Source organism: Acomys minous (genome assembly GCF_964271855.1).
Source record: "Acomys minous genome assembly, chromosome: 8".
Taxonomy (NCBI): domain Eukaryota; kingdom Metazoa; phylum Chordata; class Mammalia; order Rodentia; family Muridae; genus Acomys; species Acomys minous.
Genome location: NC_140489.1, coordinates 80755828 through 80781540, shown reverse-complemented (window position 1 = coordinate 80781540; position 25713 = coordinate 80755828). Strand labels below are relative to the sequence as shown.

The 25713-nt window shown below is 43.0% G+C and overlaps 1 protein-coding gene across 3 annotated transcripts in view; it reads left to right on the top strand.

Annotated features, from left to right (window-relative positions):
* Window positions 1-25713, top strand: part of COG5 (component of oligomeric golgi complex 5) — a 300644-nt gene that overhangs the window by 270089 nt on the left and 4842 nt on the right. For all 3 annotated transcript variants that reach the window (XM_084791836.1, XM_084791834.1, XM_084791835.1), the window contains 2 exons: window positions 4727-4803; window positions 25536-25662. In XM_084791836.1, coding sequence (XP_084647962.1) covers window positions 4727-4803; window positions 25536-25662 — 204 coding nt within the window. The remainder of the gene's footprint in view (window positions 1-4726; window positions 4804-25535; window positions 25663-25713) is intronic.

The following is a 25713-nucleotide window of genomic DNA, read 5'->3' as shown; positions in this document are numbered from 1 at the left end:
TTGAGTCACTTTCCTGGAGGCAGCACTTCAAGTCCCATTAGAGTGGCAGCTGAGCAGGAGATGGCCAGAGTGAGAGTGCTGTAGGAGACAGGCTTGTTGTTTGAGGCTTTATTTTAATGATGTGTTCTCTTGAGCGATGGCAAGGACTGTCCTTTACAACCCCCACTGCAGCTAGCCCTGACTTAGGCGCACAGCCTCCAGTGTTGGACTGCGCCTCCAGCTCCCCAACGCTGCAGCACTCAGCATTGTATCTGTTAGGTTTTCTTAAGACACTTTACCTTCTGAGGCCATTTCCCCTTTAGGACAACTGAAACTCATCCGTCTGTTACTACTTACGCTTGACGGCTTCTCCTGTGTTTCTCTGTGCTCAGTGGACATCTAGCCCTGCAGTAGGGCTTGGTTTGCACAGCATGTTCAGGAAGATCCCACCTTTCCTCTTAGCCTGCCTCCCAGGAGGCATGGGCGCAGGAAAGACATGCGGAAGCACTGTGTTTGTGACTGTGTTAGCAAACCCTTCCCAGGTCCTGATCCCTACTCCATTTTTTTTCTTAATTAAAATTTGAACTTGGGTTTTGATTTCACTAGGGTTTTGGTTGTTGGTTTTTGGTTTTTCCTTGCCACAGCTGCAAGTATGTGTCTAACCTCAGCTTTCAGAGTCCTGTTTTGTTGGACATGTTTTGTCTGGATTAGTCAAAATACTTAAATAACATTTCTCTGAAATTTGTATGCCTCGAACGCATCAGCTGGGGGCCAGAGCCTTTTAGCAGGCTCATTATTGAAAGGTCTATCAATTTGTAATCACGATTCAACAAGGCCATCCAGTTCTCTGTGGGTTTCAAAAGGGTTCTTGTGGTGAAAGTTCCTGCTGTTTGGCCATAAGCAGAGTTCAAGAAAAGACCAGTAGAAGGAATTTGGGGAAACTTTGACATAAAATTAGATGTAAAGACAAATAGTGAAGCATTTTAAGGATTCTTTAAATAATCCTAACCTCCTCAGGGCCATGTGTGTAGAGAAAAGCAGTGTAGGCTGCCATCTGGAGGGCCCTGGTGAGGGACGCGCCCAGCCTTCAGCCCCCTTAGGAATTAGGTCATGAGCATGAGGTGGCTTCCTACAGGTAATTAATTTCCTGCTGTGACCACATGGCCTCTGCGGCTACACTAATCACACAGCAGTTCAAAAAGCCCTGAGCTTGTCCAAGGCCCCCAGGGTTCTGCCAAGCCCCAGTCAGGACACACATGCCCACAGTGCCTGCTGCAGTACCATCTTCCCCCTCCACCCCACTTGTCTCTTTTTTTCTCTGAGGGAAAGGACAGCTATTGAAGTTGGAATTAAATTATTTAGTGGTACTCCTAGCAGGTTCTATTTATAAATTTTCTGGTGCCCTTTAAGTATACATTTTTATCTTGCCCACATCGCCTAGAAAATGTAAAGTTAGAAAAAAAACCAAACTTCTTATCTTGGTTCTGTTTCCTCTTGCCTTTCCTTCTCTTGGACAGTGTTAAGGCAATGCCCCTGAAACATCTGGGTGGGCCCTGTGGTTAACCAAGCACATGGTGGGTACAGAGCATCAGTGGGGCAGGGTAACAGCCCAGACGCTGGCCACTGAGTGTCCATCTTAAGCCTGCAGACTCCTCTAACAGAGCACTCCCTCCTGCAGCATGACCTTCCTTGTTTAAAGGGAAATGGTTTTCAGTCCTTGGGGTCTGTTTTAGATTAAAAATGTATATCTGAAACATTTAGCCTTTTGAAATTGTCCTGTGACGGAGAACTTTTCTGTGTCATCATGGAGTTCACAATCGTTTGAAGTGATGATCTTTCATATAGGAACTTTCCTGTAGCTACTTAATTGTTTTAACATTTAAGTCTTACTCCAGGTCTAAGTCAAAGGTTGTTTGGGTTGATCTTTGAAGATAATGAACCACAAGGGTAATGGGGGGAAATGACCAAAGTGTGCCATGGAAACTCCAGCACAAATCCGTGCTTGGAAACCCTTACTTATATGCACACCACAGTTAGTGCTGGGTTAGAATTAGCCAATCGGAGACATGTGCCAAGTCCATATTTACTTGTGCTCAATGCAAAAAAAGCGTTTTATTCTGAAGGAAACCAGAACTCCCTGGCAAGCAAATAAGCTACCCAGGGCTCAAAGAAAAGCCCGCTGGCCCTGTCTTTTGAGTTTGAAAACAGTAGTTCCTAGCTGTTCTGTCAGCAAGAATACTGGCTTTTTCTTCTTTACATTCTCATTTCTTTAGTCTCCATATTTTAGAGTTTTCTAACCAGGTAAGAGGTTGCCCTTTAAAACATGCAGTGCTTATTCTGAATGTTCAGTGTTTATTTTGACTCTTCTGTACCAGAAGATCAACACTGACCTAACACTAAAGCATCGCGAACAGGCTGCCTTGCGCTCCTCAGTGCTCCTGGCAAGTATTCTCATGGGGACTTTGATTTTTGCCTAATGATATCTATGTGCATATTTATATATGTATGTCTGTTTATGTCAGTAACACAATTAACATTCAGTAGAATCATTAAGGTATTTGGGCTTTATATTTGTGTCTACATGTACATTTGCACATGTAAAAAAAATCTCCTTCACTAAATTTGAGAATTCTTGAAGGAAAGACGGTCGAGTTCTAGTTTTCCACTTTATTCTCATAGGTGTTTGGTACCTGGCTGTGAGGAGGGAGTAGAACTTGCTTCACAAAGGAGTGATTGACTAGGGCTCTAGGGTCGCCATTGGCAAAGACCTTCCAGTGGGTTTTCATCAGAGCGGTGATGCTTGTGACTGTTCCTTCCCTGTGTCTCTGTTGAATAAAGATGCTGCACTATCAGGGATAACCTGTCCTCAGTCGTTTTGTAACTGGTCTTTACCATGGAGCACGTTTTTAGTGAATTTGGAGAACCAGTTTTCCTCTTGAGTACCACATATTGCAAACAATTTGCATGAGCATGTGGGAGATAAAGAACCAGGAGCCAGTTAATGTCAAGTAGAATTTCCAGTCAAACAAGGAAAATAAAAAGAAGTAAATCCAACATTTGCTAGTTTTTTACACAGGGACAGATTAATATTTTTTTTTTTTTTTTTTTTTTTTTGGTTTTTCGAGACAGGGTTTCTCTGTGTAACCTTGGCTGTCCTGGACTCACTTTGTAGACCAGGCTGGCCGTGGGGATGGCGGAGCGGTCTAAGGCGCTGCGTTCAGGGACAGATTAATATTTTAAATAAGAAAAAATTAAATACTGATAATTTCAGAATTTTTAAAGACCTAGTTTGCTTTTATTTTATATGTTTGAGGATTTGCCTTCATTTATGTATATTCACTACCTGTGTGCCTGGTGCCTGCAGAGCACAGAAGGCAGCACAGGATCCCTGAGACCGAAATTATAAGCAATTATGAGCTGCTGCCATGTGGACGCTGAGAACTGAACCCTGATCCTCTTCAAGAGTTCTTAACCCCCAGCCATCTGGCCAGCACCAGCTTTCTTTTTTATTAATATCTTTTTTATTAATTCATTCATATTACATCTCATTGTTATCCCATCCCTTGTATCCTCCCATTCCTCTCTCCCTCCTGCTTTCCCTCTACTCCTCTCTCCTATGACTGTGACTGAGGGGGACTTTCTCCTCCTGTATATGCTCATAGGGTATCAAGTCTCTTCTTGGTAGCCTGTAATCCTTCCTCTGAGGGCCACCAGGTCTCCCCATCCAGGGGACGTAGTCAAATATGGTGGACCTAAGTTCATATGAAAGTCAGTCCCCACTCTCCACTCAACTGTGGAGACTGTCCTGTCTATTGGTTAGATCTGGTTTGGGGTTTGAAGTTTACTGTACATATTGTCCTTGGCTGGCAGCACATGCTTTATTAATGAATACTTACATGCCATGCAAGTGGAGCCTATACATTTAATTTCTGTGATTATAGTAATTAGTTATCATCTCCAAGTGTCATATAACAAAGCTAAGACAGAGAATTAAGTAACTTATTCAGGACCACCTCATAGTGATGTAGTTTGGAATTCTGCCACTTATGTGGCACCAAAATCTCCAAAGCTAAAACTTTGTAATCACTTGGACCATGCTGACTGATAAAACTTTTCATCCATTACAGTGACTATGAGAGACTTATAGTGCCTACTTAGAATACAAGTGCATAGTCTAGAACACCCTTTTCTCAATGTCTAAACTAAGACATGATTTGAACTCTGGTAAGAAGTATCATTGAAGTCTTTACCTTTTAATAAATTTAAGTGGCTTCCAAACATGTTTCACAGCCAGTTAACAAAGACTACAACGTTTGAGGACTAAGGTAAGGTAATGGTTAAATCTGTCAACCTGATTGGATTGAAAATGTACTAGGCGCTTAGTAGAGTACTGCTCTAGGTATCCTAGGAGGGGATTTCCAGAGAGGACTACCTGAGGGCGGAGACCTGCCCTCAATGTAGGTTTCTCAGCCACGATGGGTCCTCGAGGAAGAGGGGAGAAGGAAGGAAACCCATCCATGGCACAGGCATTCTCCGTTTCCTGGCCACCATCGGGAGCTGCCGTTCCCCTCCAGACCTGCATCCTGATGAACTGAAACCTCAGGAGCTGTGGGGCCCAAATAAGTCACTCTTCTCTAATTGTTCACATCAGGTATTTTGTCCCAACAAGGAAACACTGACAAATACAGATCATGTGCCAAGTTTAGCGTTCAGAGCTGACAGTGTGGACTATCCTCTCATGTTTCAGATGGAGTTGGCGGTAGGTCCACTTTGCAGACGAGTGTCAGATTTGGGAAAGTCTTATCGAATGCTGAGGTCGTTCAGGTAAGACCTAAGTCTTCGTTATTGCAAGAGAACTATCTTGCCAGGAAGTCAGTCCTCCTCTCATATTCGGGTTAAGTTTTATAAAATTGTCAACATTCATTTGATACTCTAACAATGCCACTGTGAGATGAGTCATCTTAAAAGTTATAGTTTAAATAAAAAACCATTTGCCTTTATATGCAGTAGCTAATAATATAGCGGGAATGTATGGTTTTTAGTAGGGATAACAATAATGGGGTGTATTTTTTTTCTTTTTGAATCATAATTCACAGTTGAGCTAATAGGTTCTTTCTGACTTCCCACTTTTGCAGAAACATGTTAAACAGAAACAGTAGGAAATTCATTATAAGACAGGCATTTTTTTCTGAAAATTTTATTTGTTCATGTACATTTTTGTTCTTTTGTTTATTTGTTTGGTTTTGGTTTTGGTTTTGAGACAGTGTGTTTCTCTGTATAACAGAATACTTGCTTTCCTGGAACTCACTTTGTAGACCAGGCTGGCCTTGAACTCACAGAGATCTACCTGCTTCTACCTCCTGAGTGCTAGGATAAAGGTGTGTGCCACCATGCTCTGCTGTTCATGTACGTTTTTAATCCAACCTACTTCTAAAAGTATGGAATATAATATGAACATACACAACTATTGACCCAAACAGTTCAGTGATGAATTTAGGACCTGAGGCTGGTGCAGTTGACCACCAGGCTTATGGTTGAGCTCCCTATAAACCAGGGCAAAAAGAGGCACAGTGAGCTAGCTCATATGCATAATCTGATAATGTAGCAGCTTAAAGAAGGAAGGTATCCTGTCCACTGCTGCACACTTTGCTCTGAAAACATCTAGTAGCTTAAGGACGTTAGGAGTAGATGCTAGAACATACGATGGTATTGTTCATATGGCTATTTATTCCGTAAACTAGAACTTGCTAATTTTTCCTGTAATGGTACAAAGAAAATGTTCACACTAAAAATGTGGCCAACCCTGTAGACAGGAAAGATCTATATAATAAATATTTATAACAACTTTGTGATTACAACTGCTGCGTGGAAGGCTTTTACATAAACGAACGAAATGTCCAAAAGGATAATGAGCTCTGGGCATATTTCTGTACACATAAGGTGGTGGTCCAGTTATGAGCTTTCTGAAAATGGGCTCAGTCCTGGAAAGTCCATACATAGTAGTGTGCCCTTCCAGGGAAGGCTGTGCTCTCTTACATCACCGAGCTACTGTAATAGCCGTGTGGGGAGCCAGTGCTGCTGACAGAGACCGTGGGCTTTACCTTGCTCGTTTGTAGTCAACAGAGTTGTTTTCTTTTTCAGTGCCAACAGCAGAGCCTGAATTTTGTTTTTTTGCAGTGGAGAATCACTGCACATATGTTCGTGATTGAAAAAAAATTTTTAAGTGAGATCTTGTGTAGTTTTCAAATACCTTCTTTGGATCTGCTAAGTTCTTTAAAACAAACAAACAAATAAATAAAAAATAAAACATAAAATAAACAAAAAGTTAAAAAATAAAACAAACAAATAAATAAAAATAATGAATGTATTATGTTGAATTCCAGTCCTGTACTAAGTTGAAAGATTATAAGATCCCAAGGTTACCAGTCTATCATTCATCTGCTTGAACTATAAAAATAACCACATTGGAACAACTACAGGAGCTGGGCATGGTGGTGCACACCTTTAATCCCAGCACTCAGAGAGCTAGAGGAAAGTGGATCACTGTGAGTTCAAGGCCATCCTCATCTACAAAGCAAGTCCAGGGCAGCCAAAGCTACACAGAGAAACCCTGTCTCAGGGGTGAGGGGTGGAAAACAAAAAACAAAAAGACTCTACAGTCATTTACTTTGAGTAAGATGGTTACTTTCCTGTTGCTATGATAAAGCATCATAACCAAGATAATTTACAGAAGGAAGAGTGGTTTGGGGTTTATGGTTCTAGAGGAAAGGATTCCCATCACAACAGGGAGGCAAACCATAGGCTGGAGGCATGATGACAGGAGACAGAATCTTCAGCCTACATCTTCAAACTCAGGCAGGAAGCAGACAGAGCACACGGAGAGGACTGTGGGCGTTAGCCTCAAAGCCTGCCTCCAGCCAGGCCCCACCTCCTCAACCTTCCCAAACAGCACCACTAATTGGTGCTACATGGTCAAGGATTTGAACTTACAGGGAGGGGCAGTCTCTTTTAAACCACTACAACAATCTGTACCATGTAACAAAATGATGTCCTGGCCGGGTCAGCAAACGTTCTGAGGGCGTTAGACAAGAAGCTTTTGCAGTAGGTCCAAGAACAGTTATTTACTTGACACTCGTTTGCTATATTAGGACTAGGCTTTTGTTTTGGATAATCCAAAATTCTATGTTTAGGTCTTTTTGTGTACATACTAAAATTGAGCTAATCTTAAGATTTGCTGAAGTAGGATGGCTTTACCTCAGTACATTTAAATTTGTATGACAGTATGAAAAAATAAAATCTGAGGATAAGTTTCACATAAGACTAATACACCATTTAAGATGGGAAATTTCCCATTCTCATATGAGAAAAAGAATTCCAAAGGAACAGTTTCAGGCTTGGGTGACATCTTATTATACCTAGCTGTAGCATCAAGAATTACTGCTGACTAATGTATACATTTTTAGATCATACTTTTTATATCTAGCTATTGATAGAGGAATAGTCAATCTGTTTCAGACTTTTGACCATGATTCATGGTAAAAGAATTTTGGTGTTTCTTAATTTGTTTGTTTATTTTTCCTACTACGGTCTCACTATATAATCCAGGATGACCTTAAACTTGAAATTTGCCTACCTCAACCTCTTGAGTTCTGGGATTATAGGTGTGCACCCCAATGCTTGCCTGAAAAGATTTATTGTTGTAATTTGGAGGTAGGCCTGGTGCTATATGCCTGTAATCCAACTTGTCACTCAGGAGAGAGAGATAGGAAGATCTTCAGTCAAGGGCAGCCTGAGCCACAGAGAGAGACCCTGTCTCAGGAAAACAGTAACCAGTGGAATTTGAGAGCAAGCACTAGGCCAGCTTCTACAACACCCTGAGTTTTATTCCCGGTGTTACCAATCCTGACATATTTGCATGCAAACCAAGGAACTCAACAGTGTGTTATGCATGTATATGGAGAACCATATGAACCTTTCATGAAACAAGATTAACCCTCACTTATACGATATTCTCTGACATGTCTATTTGATTATTTTAACTTACAGTTGATTTTCTGATCCACGATTGTCTGCATTTCCTCACAGGAGCCTAACTCTTGAGCTTCATTTGCTTGGCTGGGTGGGCAGTGTTTGCCTCCCTCCTAGCCCTGAAAGTGTGTGCCCTTTTCTCCTGGGAGCTCCTTGCTGCAAACAGTCCCTAGACTCCCAAGGCCTCGGGCACATAAGCAGGATTGCATCCTGCCAGGAGGGCATCCCATGGACTTGAGTTAAAGGAAAAGCACAATAGGGATGGATTTAGTACCTGAATATTCCGACTGACACAGAAATCTGCTGAATTGATTCTGGCTCATAGTTACTTGATTGGACTGGGGTAATGGTGTTAAACTAGATTAACAAATAAAATAAAACCATAGTATAATCTAGGTGTTCAAACCCAGGACTAATATGCAGAGAAAGGGTTTGGTCGGTGGTTTGGGGAGAGAGGAGCTGTGAATAGGTGGCTACTTCTGCCAGCACTGCCACTGGGGAAAGCCAGGTTCTGACAACTTCTCCAAGTTGTCATGGGGAGAGGGTGGTGGACTCTAGAAAGCGTCCCTGTGGTAGAGTGCAAAGAGAGCGGGCTCTGGGGGCCTGTTTCCTAGGCTTCCCACGGGACAGTCCTCAGGCAGGGTACCATGCTAGACCCCGCCCAGCATAACAGTGCTTCTGCTCTGCTAGTCACAGGCCCTCTGACTTACTAGCCCACATAGCACTCTGCTTTCCTAGTTGAGACAGAGCAACTGCAGCAGCAGGACTCCTTTCCCTTTTTCATTGATTTTTGGGTGTTGCTGTGGCTGTTGTTGTTTGGTTTTTTGAATCAGGGTTTCCCTGTGTAACCCTGCTATCCTGGAACTGGCTCAGAGATCCACTTGGCTCTGCTCCCAAGTTCTGGGATTTAAAGGTATGCGCCACCACCACCCAGCCCTAAGACCCATAATTATTACCCTACATCTTTCCCATCATTGCTGAGTTTTCTGACAAGAACTAGCCATCAGCCAGTGGCAGTGTGCATGCTGGATTTTAGCATTCAAAGTTGCTGTTCCATCATGTCCAGGGGAATACGGACAATATTGAATTGGCTCTTAAAAAAATTTAAAACAAAAAATATTACCTAATGTACCACTACATTTAAAAACAAACCAAAAATATAAAAACAGGCTACCAAGGAGGCAATTGCTATGATCTCTGCTGTACCACAAATACTGGTGTGTGTTTATGTAGAGAAGAAAAACAGAATAAGTAATAAGTAATAATAATAATAGTAATAATAATAATAATAATAATAATAATAATAATAATAATAATAATAAAAAAAAAAATAAGAAGAGACATCAAAATCTTGTCCTTTATATATCACTAATGTTTTTGTTTTTCAAATGTCCTGCTTCAGCTTTAATATTTAGTGAGAAAAGCCAATAATTTTTATTGTTAAATTCTCCACATTTTTCCCATCTAGAAAAAAAACAGAAGAACAAAAGAATAATGTAACATGCTTGAAAATGTCTAACAAGGTGGAAGGTGGAACAAACCAAACAGTAACTCAGGCATACTCTAGAATCCACAGACGGCCTCATTCTAAAAAGCCTGAATTAGAGGCAGTGGAGCAGGGGAGGGCATCCGCGACCCCTTTTCAAGGGAGGAGGATAGTCCCAGCCAGAAGATCTCGCTCCAGTTAAGATCCTAGCTGCAGCACTGTTCTTCTCCTACCCCCCCCCCCAAAAGCCATAGCAAGCTCCCCGTTTCTACAGCATGCTGCCATCTGCCGCTGGGCACTCTCTCTGATGGTAATATCAGCGGACTAGTTAATTAGGCAGCAAGCTTCTTGCATGCATTTACATTTTGCTGTCTCCATTAGAGTCCCTCAGGCAGCAGGAACCTTTTTCTACTCGGACAGAATGCTGCCTCAGAAAAGTGCTGACATTCCTGATCTGCCCCTGGGGGCTTTGTATTTCTGCACATGACATGCGTGTCAGGATTGTCAAGACCCCGTCCCTGTCGGCTTCTCTGCAGTATGACATTAACCCCTGAGCACCAGATGCCTGAGGACTCAGAGTCTTGATATTGTCAGTGTAGAAGCCAGGATGGATCTGTGAGCTGACGCAGAAAGGCCCAGAGACACTGGTTCCAAAATACAGAACCTGCCTCCCAGCAAGCCCCATCACCTCACCCCCTGAAGGGACAGTCTACAGCCTGTATTGCTGGAACTTTCTTATTATCTGGATTGACTAGATCAGTGAGGGAATGGGACTGTACTGTTCTGAAGCTTTTAGAAAGAGACAGGGAGAAAGTAGGTTTGGGAAGGGATCATCAGTAACTAAAATAGAATTTCTTCTGTGTGTTGGTTTTCATTTCAGGGATATTGAGGTCTTTCTAAGGCCCTCCTTTATTGACCATACAAATGCTGCTGTATCTAATCAGGGAAAGAAGGCCTTGTACATGTTAATAAATAGAATAATTCATCAAGAAGATATAACAATTATAAATATATATTGTGCCAAATTTAGGGACTCTGTCATGAGTACCTTACGCCAGAAACATAGAGGAATACTTGGTGTTTTTCCACAGTGTTAGAATTTATTAAGTAACAATATACTTACTCCTTGCATCCATTTCAGTAGCCCCAGTGTGCCAGATAATCTACCTACCTTAGCAATTCAGCTTAGGTGAATGCAGGTTCTTTTTATTCTAGTCTTAATTACTAATATTAACTCATATTACATCATACACAGGATACAATAAATGTACCTATATAGATCTACACATATGTGAGTTGCAAGAAACGAGGCCACAGAGTAGTACAGGAGCTTTTTAGAAGTGGGTGAATTGAAATGTATATAGATTAGATGCATAAATATTTATGGATAAGATGAATATATTGACAAGATAACAAATCCAAGCCAGCCTCAGGGAAGAAGCTGTTGCTGTAGAGATCAGGCCATGAAAGAGTCAGTGAAGACTAAAGATGTAGCTAGCTGCAGAAACAAAAGAGCAGAGCCCAGTCTGCAGCACGAAGAGAGGGCTAAGTCCACAGGGGCATGCATGTCCATGAGTGGATGGCAGTCAGTAGGTCATGTCAGCAGTGGAGGACTGAGCTGAAACCCAGGGACAGTTGGGACTTCTCTGCCTGTTCTTAGTGCATACTGCAGGCATCAAATGACAGGTTGGTGTGGGCCCCTGCCATGACAAGTGCTAGGTATATTCCATTTTATGGAGTTCAAGTAAAGGACTTACATCCTCCCCTTGGTCTAGCATGTCTAGTAAAGTCTTGGGCCTGGTTTTGCTGATACGATTTTAATGCACTCGTATGCCACTGTGGTCTCAATTCACCTTCATACATTTATAGGTTAGTACCATTTCTGCTGCTGGACAGATGGTGGCATTGGTGAGTCCACCCTGCATGTAATTATCCTCCATTGTCAAAATGAGAGCCAAAATCTGTTTGGAAAATGGAGTTCGTCGGGGCAAGATACAACCTGATGAACCACTATTTTAAATAATATGAGGTGACTTAGAATAGACCACAGCCTGATCTCAGCATGTTTTAGTTTTGTAAAGTGAGTACTAATGGGTGTAAAAGGTCAGATAGGTCCTGATGCAATGAGAACAGATGATTTAAGACCCTAATTACATAGGTCATCCAAACTAATAAGAGCAACAACTACAAAACCATTTCAGACTTAAGCTATACTGTAGGACAAATGGATGTAACAGGCATTTACAGACTACTCTACCCAACAGGTTCAGAATATACATGCGTTCTGTTCTGTGACCCTTAGAAAATTCTCTAAAACAGGTCACAAAGCAAGTCTTCAGAAATATGACAGAATTAAAACAGTTTACTGTATCTTATCAGATTATAGTTACTACACCAGAAACTAACAGCAATAGTATGTGTAGAAACTATACAGATATGTAGAGACTGCGAATACACACTTTTAAATTTATTGTTGTTGTTGTTGTTGTTGTTGTTGTTGTTGTTGTTGTTATTGTTGTTGTATGCATCAGTATATATACCTTGGCAAACACATGGAAGTCAGAGGATGAGTTTATGGAGTCTGTTTTTTCATTCCGCCTAAACATGGGTTCTGGGACTTGAATTCAGATCTCTAGGCTTGCATGGAAAGCACCTTTACTCACTGAACCATCTCACAGGCCCACTATATCTATACACATGTGTGCACACACATGTATACACATTGTATAACATTTATGCACTTGTAACTGTGGTCATGTGTGCACCACAGCATGCATGTCAAGGTTAGCACGTGTGGAAGTTGTTTCTCGGCGGCCGCCATGTGGGTTTCAGGGACTAAGCTGAGGTCATCTGGTCATCTGGCAGCAGGCGACATTCTCTTGCTGGTCTCCTCTCAGGGATTCCTGAATGACTAGTGAGTAACTGAAGAAATTAGGGAGGACAGTTAAAATTACTAGAACCAAAGGAAAATGAAAGCACAATTTCACAGGACCTATATGCTCTGACAAGGAGAATATAGCCCTAGTGTTTCTATTAAAAAATCAGAGAGATCTCAAATAAGCCAACAAGGTCTTAGAAAAAAAAAAGATAGACTCAGCCAAACCCAAAAGGAGATGGGAAGCAGCATTAGAGATGAGAGCAGAAATGAACAAAATAGACACTAAGAGTAACATATGAAATCTATCAAACAAAGCATTAGTTCTTAAATAAAAAAAAAGTGAGCCCCAGCTATTGAAAATGCAAAAGAAAGTTTGTTCACCCAGTGAGGCGCACAGGTTCGTCAGGGAGCACCCTGAGAACTGATGCCCCAAGGGCTAGAGAGTCTGGACATGGAATTTCTAGAGATAAGGCTGCTAAAACTAAACTAAGGAGATGTAATAGCTCAGACAGACCCATAGCAGGCAGGCAATTAAAGAAACAAAGTTTTCAACCAAGAAGAGCTCAGGACCAGGAGAATTCACTGCCAAAAACTCAGATACTGTTGGGAAGAGCTAACACCTGCACTTGTCAAACTGTTCCCCAAGTGAAAAGCAAAAGGCATGCAACCAAACCCATCATCCTGAAAGCAAAACAGAACTGTAGTCAAATTCCTTTATAAACACAAAAGCTGCATGTGTATGCACATGAGTGTAGATGTGTGTGTGTGCGCTCTCTCTCTCTCTCTCTCTCTCTCTCTCTCTCTCTCTCTCTCTCTCTCTCTCTCTCCCTCCCTCCCTCCCTCCCTCCCTCCCTCCCCCCCCCCTCTCTCCAGAATAGCTCAGGTGTCATTCTTTGGGTGCCATTCATCTTCAATGTTTTTGTTTTGAAATAGCATCTCTCCCTGGCTGGGGCTGATTAGGCTGCCTGGCTAGCAAGCCCTAGAGATTTGCATCTCTTTGTCTCCTCGGTGCTAGGATGACAAGTGCATGCCACGTGCCCAGATATTTTACATGGTTTCTAGACAATACAAGCACTTTACAGATTCAACTGTTTTCCCAGGCCCTACATGCAAAAATTCTTTTCAAAATTGTTTTACTTATAGTGTGTCTGTGTGTGTGTGTGTGTGTGTGTGTGTGTGTGTGTGTGTGTGTGTACGTGTACACTCTGTGTGCACTGAAGACTTTGGGGTCCAGAAGAGGGCATGGGATCCCCTGGAACTGAAATATCAGGTGGCTGTGAGCTGCAGTGTAGATACTAGGAACTTAGCCCAGGTCCTTTGCTAGAATAAATAGTAAGCAACCTTACCACTGAGCGTTCTCTCCATCCTCCAAAATTCTTCCTCCCTCCCTCCCTTCCTTCTTCCTTCTTTCCTTCCTTCTTTTCTTTCTTTTCCCCATGCCCCAACAGGGTTTTTCTGTTGTAGCCTTGCCTGTCCTGGACTTGGTTTGTAGACCAGCCTGGCCTCAAACTCAGAGATCCGCCTGCCTCTGCCTCCTCAAGTGCTGGGATTACAGGTGTGTGACATTCTAATGGATAGATTTTAATTTTTTTTTTTTTTGAGACAGGGCTTCTCTATGTAGCCTTGGCTGTTCTGGACTTGTTTTGTAGACAACCTGGTCTCAAACTCAGAGATCTGCCTGCTTCTGCCTCCCCAAGTGCTAGGATTAAAGGCTTGTGCCACTGTGCCCAGCTGGGCTCACCCAAAACTCTTAATTCAGAACTAACAACTGAATTTAAGAGACGTTAAACAAACAAAAACAAAACAAACAAACAAACTCCTGGTGCTACAGAGGTAACTGAGCTGTTAAGAGCACTGGTCTTGAAGAAGAGCTGTGTTTGGGTCCCAGCTCCACATGGCAGCACACAACTGTCTATAACTTCAGTGCCAGCACTTCCCACACCCTCTTCTGACCTCTGTGCCACCAGGCATGTGTGGTACTCAGACATACATGCAGACAAAACACCATATACACAAATAAAAATCATATAACCATGTTGGTTTCAGCCAAGGGATGCAAGTCAATAAATGTAATACAACACAGAGATAAACTTTGGACATAAATCACCTGATCACCTCAGATGTAAAAAGGCCTGTGACAAAGTTTAGAATCCCTTAATGAAGAAAGTAAGCATAGAGGGAACGAATCTCAGCATAAAGGCTGTGCATGACGGGTCTTTAGTCAACAGTGTACTGGGTGGGAAACCTGAAAGCACCTCCTCTAAAGGGGAGGGCACCCGTTCTCTTCTGTGCTGGGATTAAAGGAGTACACCACCACACTAGGCTCTACTTATTTATTTATTTGCCTTTCAAGATAGGGTTTCTCTCTGTAGCCTTGGCTGTCCTAGACTCGCTTTGTAAACCAGGCTGGCCTTGAACTCACAGCAATCTCCCTGCCTCTGCCTCCTGATTGCTGGGATTAAAGGCATGCACCACCACGCCTGGCTGGAAGATTGGATTCCTATGTGTAGAAAAGAGAAAGATCCATGTCTTTTACCCTACACAAAAATTAATTTAAACTCTGTCAAAGCTGTCAGCATAAAAAGTTTGAGATACTGGTGAAAAACATAGTGAAAGTACTCAAGCTGTATGCACAGATTAGCACAGAAGATCTCAAGATGTTCAGAAGGATATTCTTTAAAGGATTCCAGTAGCACCGAAAATCTGTTTCCATGTGGTTCTTCATGAAATTAGAAAGCTTAAGCTGGGTGGTGGCGCAGGCCTTTAATCCTAGCACTTGGGAGGCAGCAGCACATCGATCTATGACTTCGAGGCCAGCCTGGTCTACAAAGTGAGTCCAGGACATCCAAGGCTACACAGAGAAACCCTGTCTCAAAAAAAACCCAAAGAAGAGGTGAAGAGGAGTAGGGAAGGATGGAAGGAGGGAGGGAGAGAGAGGGGAGAGAGGGAGCGAGAATGCTTTTGCACAACAAGGGTAATGATATAATCAGCACAGTAAGGAGACAGCCTAAGATATGAGCAAGCGGGGCTGGCCACAGACCTAACAGCCCGATCTCAGTGCCTGGGGTCTACTTGGTGGAGGGAGAGAACCAACTCCACAGGTTGTCAGGTCTGTGCCCAGTGTCATAGTCTTTTTATGGCTACCGGCATGTGCATGTGCGCGCACACACACACACACACACACACACACACACACACACACACACACACACACACACACGAACAAAAAAAGAAAGTTTTTTTTTTTTTGTCAACTTTACTGTGGACAAGGAACTGGTATCTGGGATATGTAAAGAAGAACAAAAATAAACACTAGCAAAATTGTCCAACCAGTAAGTGGGTTAATAATCTGGACAGAGTATTCTCAAAGGAATTTGTATGAATTGCCAGTAAATATTTGAAAAGGTGTTCAGCACCCTCAATCATTAAAACTGCTTTGAAATTCCATCTCACTCAGAGGAGAATGACTGTCATCAACATAATAAATGCTGGCTGAGATGTGTGGGAAGAGAAGCCCTTATTCACTGCTGAATGTTAGCTGGGGCTGTGGCCACTATAGAAGGCAACATGGAAGCTGCAAAACAAAACAAAAAAACCTAATGACCCAGCTATAGCATTTCTGGGTATGTACCCAAAGAACTTAGCACAACGATGTATTCATATTCCTGTTTTTAAGCTGCAGTATTGACAATAGCTGAGGGATTGAGCCAGCATAGCCATCCATCAAGGGAAGACTCTCCTGTGTCTCACTTCCAAAACACCTGTTTGTTTTGTATTAACTGTAATTGATCCAGAAACGTTAGAATGGTTATCTGTATTATCTAGGAAAATATCAGAAAATTTAAGAGATTTCTGCCACTGGAAAACTTCATGTTGCTGGCTTCTGCTCCCAGCAGTCATAAAACAGCTCCGAGAAGACCTAAAGAGCTCCCCCTGGAAACCCTGCCTTGTCTCCTGTGTGCTCTGTGGTGAGAGACAGTACACTCCCCCAACAGAAGCCTCCCAACCTCTGCTTTGAGCCCTTGTTTATCCCAGGTCATCGGCCTCCTGCATCATTTCCTTCTGCAGCCCTCCTAACCCTACAGTGTTCTCTAGAGAGCCTCGCTTCCTGCAGACTTCAAACAGCTATTATCTGTTCTCTCAAAAGCGGCCCTGTGTCCTGGGTGGGAAAGTTGGCGAGCTGCATGCTGTCCCACAGTGGAGTCGCGTTTCCTCTCTCTGACTTTAGTTTCTGTGGGAGTTTCCGAGCCCAGGGCATTGTACTCAGTGATCTTGCTGCCTTTTCAGGCCCTTCTCTCAAAATCGGGGAAGGGTGGGTTTGGTGGCAGGTGACTTGGAAAGGACCAGCAATGGTACTGACTGTGAGGACAGGAGCAGCAGGACCTCCGCTGTCCTGCATCATCTCATGATTAGCCTTAACAGCCTGTCTGAAAACTGACAGCTGTGCAGCCATGAGTCATTTAAATGTGACTTTCCTTGACTAGAAATAGACATTTTTTTCTAAGGGATCTAATACTTGACTAATTAACTCTACCTTCTGGCTAGAATGTGTAACCTTGGAAGTGCTGCTATATTTGAAATATTCTCTAAGGATGACAGTATGGAATTTCTGCTTTTCATAGCATCATAATTAATTTTCTTTTGTTTTGTAAAGCACTTCAGGTGGTGATTTTTTTTTTTTAACTTACTGGTGCTTCAGATCCCACCTGGAATCAGGGACAGGGGGAGGTTCCGGCTGCGCTGCCTGAAAGGAGGTAATGTGTGAGCGACACCCAGTGCACCTGCAGACCCAGAGTTGCTTGCAGGATTCTTTAGGCAGCTCTGTTAGTGAGCAGTGTGGACAACTGGTCTTGTCAGAAAGAGAGCTTTTTGTGGCTTAGAGCTTTGAACAGGTGATTGACTGACCAAAACACAGCCAGGTTTACCAGGCCTGGCTTATGAGCGCCTCACCCACCTTGCCTGTGTGCCAGGCTGCCTACACAGCTCATCCAAGCCGTGCGCCTGGGCACTTCCTGCCTGCCTGCCTCCATCTCTCCTATTCTCCCTTCCTTGTCTGCTTGCTTCTTTCCTTGTATCCTTTGTAGTTGCACTAAAAATATCCTGAAGGATAATTATGAAACACACATATAAACCATAAAATTAACTTCCTTGCTAAGTTTCAGATTTGGCTTTAAATTTTCTGAAGCTGAAGATAAAACAGAATCAGGGGTCTAGTTCTCCATATCAGAAGGAAATGTAATGAAACTGAAGAAGTTCGTTCTTAGTACCTAACTCTGCCTGCGTCCCAGCTGTGCAGAGCCCCTGCTGTGTCTTGTCCCCTGGCCTTGTCTTTGAGTTTAGCTGCCTTCCTGTTCCTTCTTCTCGCTGAACTTCTCTTTGGGTTGAGTTTGATTGGAGAGCATTTTGATTTCTGTACCTACAGCTGGTATCTAACATGGGGAACTTGGGCTTGTTGTTTCTTGAAACGTTTTCTAGCCCCTACCTTCTGCGCTCTTTCCCCCTGATGCCCTTGCCGGTCTGTGCTGACTCTGGGCCTTGCTCTATTCCTCCTCAGTGTCTTCGTGTGCTCCTGTGACTTCATTTTTAAACACTGTCTATCTCTGCTGACTATGGCTTGCTGGTGATGCTTGATAGTGAGTGTTATGTTCAGTCCTTGTGTTCTTCATCTGTCGGATTTTTAAAAATTCATTTTCAAAGAGTAAAAGAAGCAAATATAACCAGCCATAGTCCAGGGACACAGCTTCAGATTGCCCCAAACACCATGTTCTAACATGGTGTCAAGTTCACAAAGTTTCTATAGCATTATAAAACAAAATATGACTAATACATTGTTTGATACAGGTAGGTAGGTTGGAACAGAGCCAGACACTCTTTGTTGTAGGCCTCAGGGGTTATCTGATGACGTCTTGATCTTTTGTTGGCGGAGGAGGGAGCTGTTTGTAAATCCAGAAGGACGGACTTGATAGTGGTGAGGGTTAGGTCCCGTGTGGAGGTAGGCGGTAACCGGCTGTGTAGGGGCTGAAGGTGGCCCAGGACCGCCTACCAGCCTTACTCTACCTCTCCAGACTCAGCATGTCAGCCAGCCCCTCACCCTGTAGAGCTTTTAACATGTGTTTGGCGGGGTTCTTTTTTTTTCTTCTTCTTCTTCTAAAAACATCAGTTTCTAGTTCCTTATGTTGACCAAGCAATCACATTTTGTGCATGCAAAGACCAAATACTGCTTTTTCCCCCAGTGTGCTAGAACACAGTCACCAGGAACAGTAAGTGCTAAACCATTCACATTGCTAAGTCCTTAAGCTGTCATGATCCAGGTCTAAATGTTTTTCAGCCTCTGTATCTTACATACAGGTGGCATGCAACATTAGGGATAGAACACCTGATGTCAGCACAATCAAAAACACAGTGTGGTCTGAGGAGTTAAAGGCAATAGATGAGAAAAGGGGGATTTTAGACACCCCTAAATGGTATTTTAAAACTACCCAGATGATGTTGCCCTGCCCCATTTACAATTACTTGTATTTGATAACATGGAGTAATTGATTTTTGGAGTATTAAAAAAAACTTACTATCTTTTTATTATAGATTTCCTTTTAATCAGTTTGATTTTATAGTGGTAACCTCATGATGGGTGTATAGTTCTAATAATAGAAAAGGTTAGGGTTTTTGTTTTGTTTTGGATTTTGGAGGGTGTTTTTTTGTTGTTGGTTTTTGTTTGTTTGTTTTGTTTTTATCTGTTTTTGGTTTTTGAGACACGGTTTCTCTGTAGCCTTGGCTGTGCTGGACTCACTTTGTCAACCAGGCTGGCCTCTAACTCACAGTGATCTGCCTGCCTCTGCCTCCCAAGTGCTGGGATTAAAGGCGTGTGCCACTGCACCTGGCCCATTATCTCAGTATTGAACCAAATTCAGTTTCAGAAATTTATATTACAGATGAAGTCAGATAACACTATAACATTCATTAATTATTCTTTTGTCAAAATTGTCTTTTCCCATGTACAGATATTTTGGTGACAGACCTAAAGAAGAGAGCTCAGACTTATGAGAAATTAGTTTCATGGCCCTTCTCAGAATAACCAAATCTAATATCGTATCAGAAAAAGAAATAGGGCACCAAGAGAAGTGCATATTATTGTCTGTTTACTTCTTATTGGTAAAATATGAATATTTTAACTTTTGAAATCCTGCCAACTATACTATAAGGTAGCTTAAATATTGATTTAATCAAGAAACATGGACCTTTTTGCATGGGTGCTTATTCATATGTGTGTGTGCTTATTCATGTGTATTCGTGTGCTTATTCATGTGTGTGTGTATGCTTATTCATGTGTGTGTGTACTTATTCATATGTGTGTGTGTTTATTCATATGTGTGTGCTTATTCATATGTATGTATACTTATTCATATGTGTGTGTTTATTCATGTGTGTGTGCTTATTCATTTGTGTATGCTTATTCATATGTATGTATACTTATTCATATGTGTGTGTTTATTCATGTGCATGTGCTTATTCATATGTGTGTGTTTATTCATGTGTGTGTGCTTATTCATTTGTGTATGCTTATTCATATGTATGTATACTTATTCATATGTGTGTGTTTATTCATGTGCATGTGCTTATTCATATGTGTGTGTGCTTATTCATATGTGTGTGTGCTTATTCATATGTGTGTGTGCTTATTCATACGTGTATGCTTATTCATGTGTGTGCTTACTTATGTGTGTATGTGTTTATTCATGTGTGTGTGTGTGTGTGCTTATTCATGTGTGTGCTTATTTATGTGAGTATGTGTTTATTCGTGTGTGTGTGCTTATTCATGTGTGTGCTTACTTATGTGTGTATGTGCTTATTCATGTGTGTGGTGGTTTGAATGAGAATGTGGCCTCTGTACACTCATATATTTTTGGTCCCCAATTTGTGGAACTGTTTGGGAAGGATTAGGAGCTGCGGCCTTGTTGAAGGGAGTTTGTCACTGGGGGTGGGCTTTGAGGGCTCAAACACCGTGCCATTTCTAGTTAGTTCTCTCTGCCTCATAGTGTACCACAAGATGTGAGGCACTGGGCACTGCTGCAGCGCCATGTCCACCTGCCTGCTGATGTGAGGCACTGGGCACTGCTGCAGCGCCATGTCCGCCTGCCTGCTGCTGTGAGGCACTGGGCACTGCTGCAGCGCCATGTCCGCCTGCCTGCTGCTGTGAGGCACTGGGCACTGCTGCAGCGCCATGTCCGCCTGCCTGCTGCTGTGAGGCACTGGGCACTGCTGCAGCGCCATGTCTGCCTGCCTGCTGATGTGGTCTTGTCCTCTAGCCTCTGAAACTGTGAGCCCCAAATGAAGTTGTAAGTTGCCATAGTCATGGTGTCTTATCACAGCAATAAAAAAGTAACTAAGACAATATGTAAATGTGTGTGTGTGTATGTATGTACATTTGTGCATATGTGTGTGGAAGCCAGAGCTTGATGTCTTCAGTTTCTCTCCACATTATCTTTTGAGGTCAGGTCTTACCCTGAACCCAGGACTCACAGCTTTAACTAGTCCAGCGAGCAGACTTGCTCTGGGGATCCACACCAGTCTCTGGCCTTCCAAGAGTTGTGATCAGAAGCATGTGCCACCAATCCAGGCATTTATATATGTTTTGGGGATCTGAACTCCAACCATGGCATGCATTTTACTGAGTGATCCTAGCCTAGAAAATGCAAAACTCTTTAAGTATGAAGTACCATGATGGCTGTTGTTAGGGACTGGCTTTGTTTCTTTTGTTTTGAATTATAAAACCCAAATTATAACCCAAAATTTTGGATAAGAATAAATGAACTCAGAGTTACTTTAAGGTAATCAAAGGTCTAAGTCTATCACAGGACTTTCAGAGCCTTTATGTGTCTACTGATATTTTATTTACTTACTTACTTTATTATTTTTTTGAGGCAGGGTTTCTCTGTGTAAGCTCTGGCTGTCCTGGAACTTGCTCTGTAGACCAGGCTGGCCTCGAACTCACAGAGATCCGCCTGCCTCGGCCTCCCATGTCCTAGGATTAAAGGCATGTGCCACCACCACCCGGCCTGGTATTTTAAATATTAGTAGAAACATAGTAATCAAACTGATTAGATCAAGTTAAAATTCTTTTCCGTTTCCTTAGTAGGAAACAGTTTATTGGCTTTTTTAAAAGTTTGAATTGAAAATAATGTTATCTCCAAATGGAATGCTTTTGGAATATTTAACAAAAGTCTGCCAATTTAAAAATGAAAGTGTTAAAAATCCAAATTATACTGACAAGAACTCTGGTGCCCTAGATTTGATCACTGCCACTTAGGGGAGAGGTTCTGTGGGAACACAGAGGAAGAGGGTGCAGCTATCCAGATGGTCAGGTGGTGGGAAGGAGGACCCCACCTGTCAGAGGGGATAGAATGGAAAAGGGAGGGGGGTGGGAACAGGAAGATAAGAGCGAGGGGATTACAATTGGGATGTAATGTGAATAAATTATAATAATAAAGGTTTTTTAAAAAAATACAAATTATAGTTAATAATGAGATAATTTTGTATAAAAGTAGTGAACAAAAACTTTGAATCTGGTATTGGAGATTCAGTGATTGAGATTGTATATAGTCACCCAAAGGACCTAAATTTAATTCTCAGCACGTACTTCAGGTGGCTCACGACCAGCCTGTAACTCCAGCTCCAAGGAATCTGATGCCCCAACCCTCCTTCTCCCCTGGATTCCACAGGAACCTGCATGTGTATGGCAGGAACCTGGGTGTTTTAGGCACACTGCATTGCTATAAACCCCAGAAATCCTGTGTGGGGTATTTCCTTACCTGAGCTAGACCAGAGCGTAGGTAGCCTCTGAGGCTGGATACAGCTACCTCTGGACTTGTTGCCAGGGCCTTGGAGTATGACGGAGCTAGGTGGGTCCACTAGTTGAATCTGAGGGGGAGGCAGAAACCTAGGTACTGCGTGTTCTAGAGCAGTGTTTTGCAATGTTCCTCACGTGCAACACTTCAGTGCAGCTCCTCATGTGGTGACTCCAACAACAAAATTATTTTTGTTGCTACTTCATAACTGTAATTTTGCTACTGTTATGAATAGTAATATAAATATTTAATATTCAGGATAGTTGATATGGATATGGGACCTCTGTGAAAGGGTAGTTGAGGGCCCAAAGGGGTTGCAGCCCACAGGTTGAGAACCACTGTGGCTTGTATCCCCCAGCCTGGATTTTTGAATGAGATTTTTAGCTAGGCAGATTGCTCTCTAGAGATATAAGGCAAGTTTACCATGGCACAGGCTTCTGTGAGCTGGCAGTTGAGTTTGCCAGTAGGCTGTCATTGGCCGGTGTCTCTGCTGAGGCATCATTGCTGTCAGGAGCCCAGCTGCCACTCAGACCTTTATACTGGCAGCTGTGAGTTCTGCTTCCTGTTTCTTCTTGACTCCAGAGTCCAGTCCTGTGCTGCCACCTGCTCCTGGTGAGGTAGAGAGTGCACCTGGCCACCGAATGCTAGGAAAGCTGGGTGTCTGTTTCTTGTTCTGTGTAAACTGTGGGTGCTGTGCCAATGACAGGGAGAACTGCGGTAGTCTAAGGGAGACCGTCAGTAGATTTCTAGGGTAGCTTTTGTCCAGTCCTGTGTCTGAGACTGCAGTTTTCACTAAGATATTCCCACCTGGGAGTAGTTGATCTATGACTTGGGGACAGGGACAGTGAAGCCTGAGACCTCTGCTGACCTCAGCTCTGAGGCCGTCTGTGTGCCTGACAAACTGTGAGTGCTCAAGCACACACTGCTCTGCGATGACTGTGATGCGGCTTTGAGCTGGAGGTGAGGACAGTATCAGCCACCCAGAGACCGCCTTGCAGTGATGCCGCCAGACAAAGTGAAAACCACCTCAGCAGCTGGTTGATGCTTCAGTACCCTGGTGGCCTCAAGCCCTTCAGCATGGAACAGTGAATGATTTGGGTGTTAAACATTTCCAAAGCAATGCAGCAAATTCTCAGTGTGACCACAGGAAGAATTTGGGGGTCCTTGGCTTTCTGGTAACAGACAATAAAAATGAACATTATTTCCCAGTAATTAAAATCAGTAACAAAGCAGTGTCATTCGATGAGGAAGTTAGTGCCTTAGTGTCCTTGTACTGCAGTAAATTAGCAGGACAAGAGCAACTTAGGAGAGGAGTCATGTAGTTCACGTTTCCAGTCCACACTGCATCATCAGGCTGCAGTCAAGATGGCTGAACAGTAGGTCCGTGCTTGCAAGTGAGTGCTCAGCTTCCCTTCCAGGGCCCCTTCTGTGAAATGATGCTGCCTACATAGAGTGCTTTTCCCTTTGCAACTAATCCAAGACAGTCTTTACAGGCAGGCCCACAGGCCAGCCCAGTCCAGACAACTCCTCGCTGAGGATCTGCATTCTATCAAGTCGACAGTCAAACCAACCAATCATAGGCAGTTTAGATAGGAAAAACTTATGGGGGAAAGGGTTGTATTTGTAGGATAATTACTGTAAGGACTTTTTCCTAATATTTTGGATCCAACAAGAAGCAAGTGTCTGTTAAAGCACACCCTCCTGGCTCTTGATATAAATGTTCATTAGTGAAAGGAAGGGATTGGCTGCTTTACACAGGCCTGCCAGCCTTCCTACATTGGCCAAGTTAAGATGGCTGAGGAAGGAGACCAGGATACAGGGTTGTTTTCACATCAGTCATCTGATCTGCTGAGAGGTGTGACTGCTGGCAGGCCCTTGTTCATAAGAACTTAGAGCTGTCTCTGGGTACAGTGGTGCACCCCTGTAATCCCAGCACTCGGGAGGCAGAGGCAGGCAGATCTCTGTGAGTTCAAGGCCAGCCTGGTCAACAAAGTGAGTCCAGGACAGCCAGGGCTATACAGAGAAACTCTGTCTCAACAAAACAAAACAAAAAACAAAAACAAAATAAACAAAGAAAAATCCAAAGAAAAAAAAAACCACTTTCAGATCTAAAGATAGCATGTCATTCTTGCCCAGATTTTGGCACGAAGTGTTCAAAAATTGGTAATGAAGATTTGCCTTCGTGCTACTTTTATTAAATTATGGCAGTGAAACTCAAAACTACAGTATGTAGACAGGAAGTAGCATAACTCAAAACTACAGTATGTGGACGGGCACTAGCATAAATTATTGAACTATCAGCAAAGCAATAACTATATCAAACACTCACGTGCCATTTAAAAAGGCTTCATGGGAAGTGTGGAGTCCATTGCTGTAGATTATAGCCCAGGGAAGGTTTATATGAGATGAAAGCTGCAAGATCGATCGAGGTAAGAATCTATAACACCAACATGAAGGCTTTGCTTTCTGCTTGTTGAGTTTATTAATTAAATGGCCCTAGAGGAAATTTTACTGTCAATGAAGTAACTACAGACCCATTGAAAAGTGGTGAGTGTTGAGGAAAGAGCTTAAAGGTAAACCAGCCTTTGGGGCTGAATGGGGCTTTATTTATTTTTTTATTGTTTGTGTGTATGTGTGTGTGTGTATGTGTGTGTGTATGTATTATGCTTTGGTTTTTTGACACAGGGTTTCTCTGTTTTAGCCTTGGCAGTCCTAGACTCCCTTTGTAGACCAGGCTGGTCTGGAATTCACAGAGATCTACCTGCCTCCACCTCCCCCAAGTGCTGGGGTTACAGGTGTGAGCCACCACACCTGGCTGAGTGGGGGTTTTATAATGGGGCTTCAAAAACCAATCTAGGACTTGGAGGTGGTGCATGTGTTTAATCCCAGCACTCTGGAGGTAGAGGCAGGTGGATCTCTGAGGTACAGCCTGGTCTATAGAGCAAGTTCCATGGCTACACAAAGAAACCATGTCTCAGGAACCAAAAAGAGAAAAAGGGCCGGGCGTGGTGGCGCACGCCTATAATCCCAGCACTCGGGAGGCAGAGGCAGGTAGATAGCTGTGAGTTCGAGGCCAGCCTGGTCTACAAAGCGGGTCCAGGACAGCCAAGGCTACACAGAGAAACCCTGTCTCGAAAAACCAAAAAAAAAAAAAAAAGAGAGAGAGGAAGAGACAAAGAGAGAGAGAGAGAGAGAGAGAGAGAGAGAGAGAGAGAGAAAGGAACAAGAACAGGAATAGGAAGAGTATTCAGGCAGAAGATGCCCCTACCAGATCTTACCTTTCAATACTGAACCCCATGAAATCACTCTGCTTTCCTTCTAGACCCCTGCTCTTCCAGACAAGTGAGCATGTGGCCGATAGTCCAGCCGTGGGGGATGTTATTCCATACAGTAGCATCATTCAGTTCCTGTTCACAAGAGCACCAGCGGAGCTGAAATCCCCCTTCCAGGTAAGGAAGCGAGGCCAGAGCCCTCATGGGAACTTCCTGTAAACAAGTCTC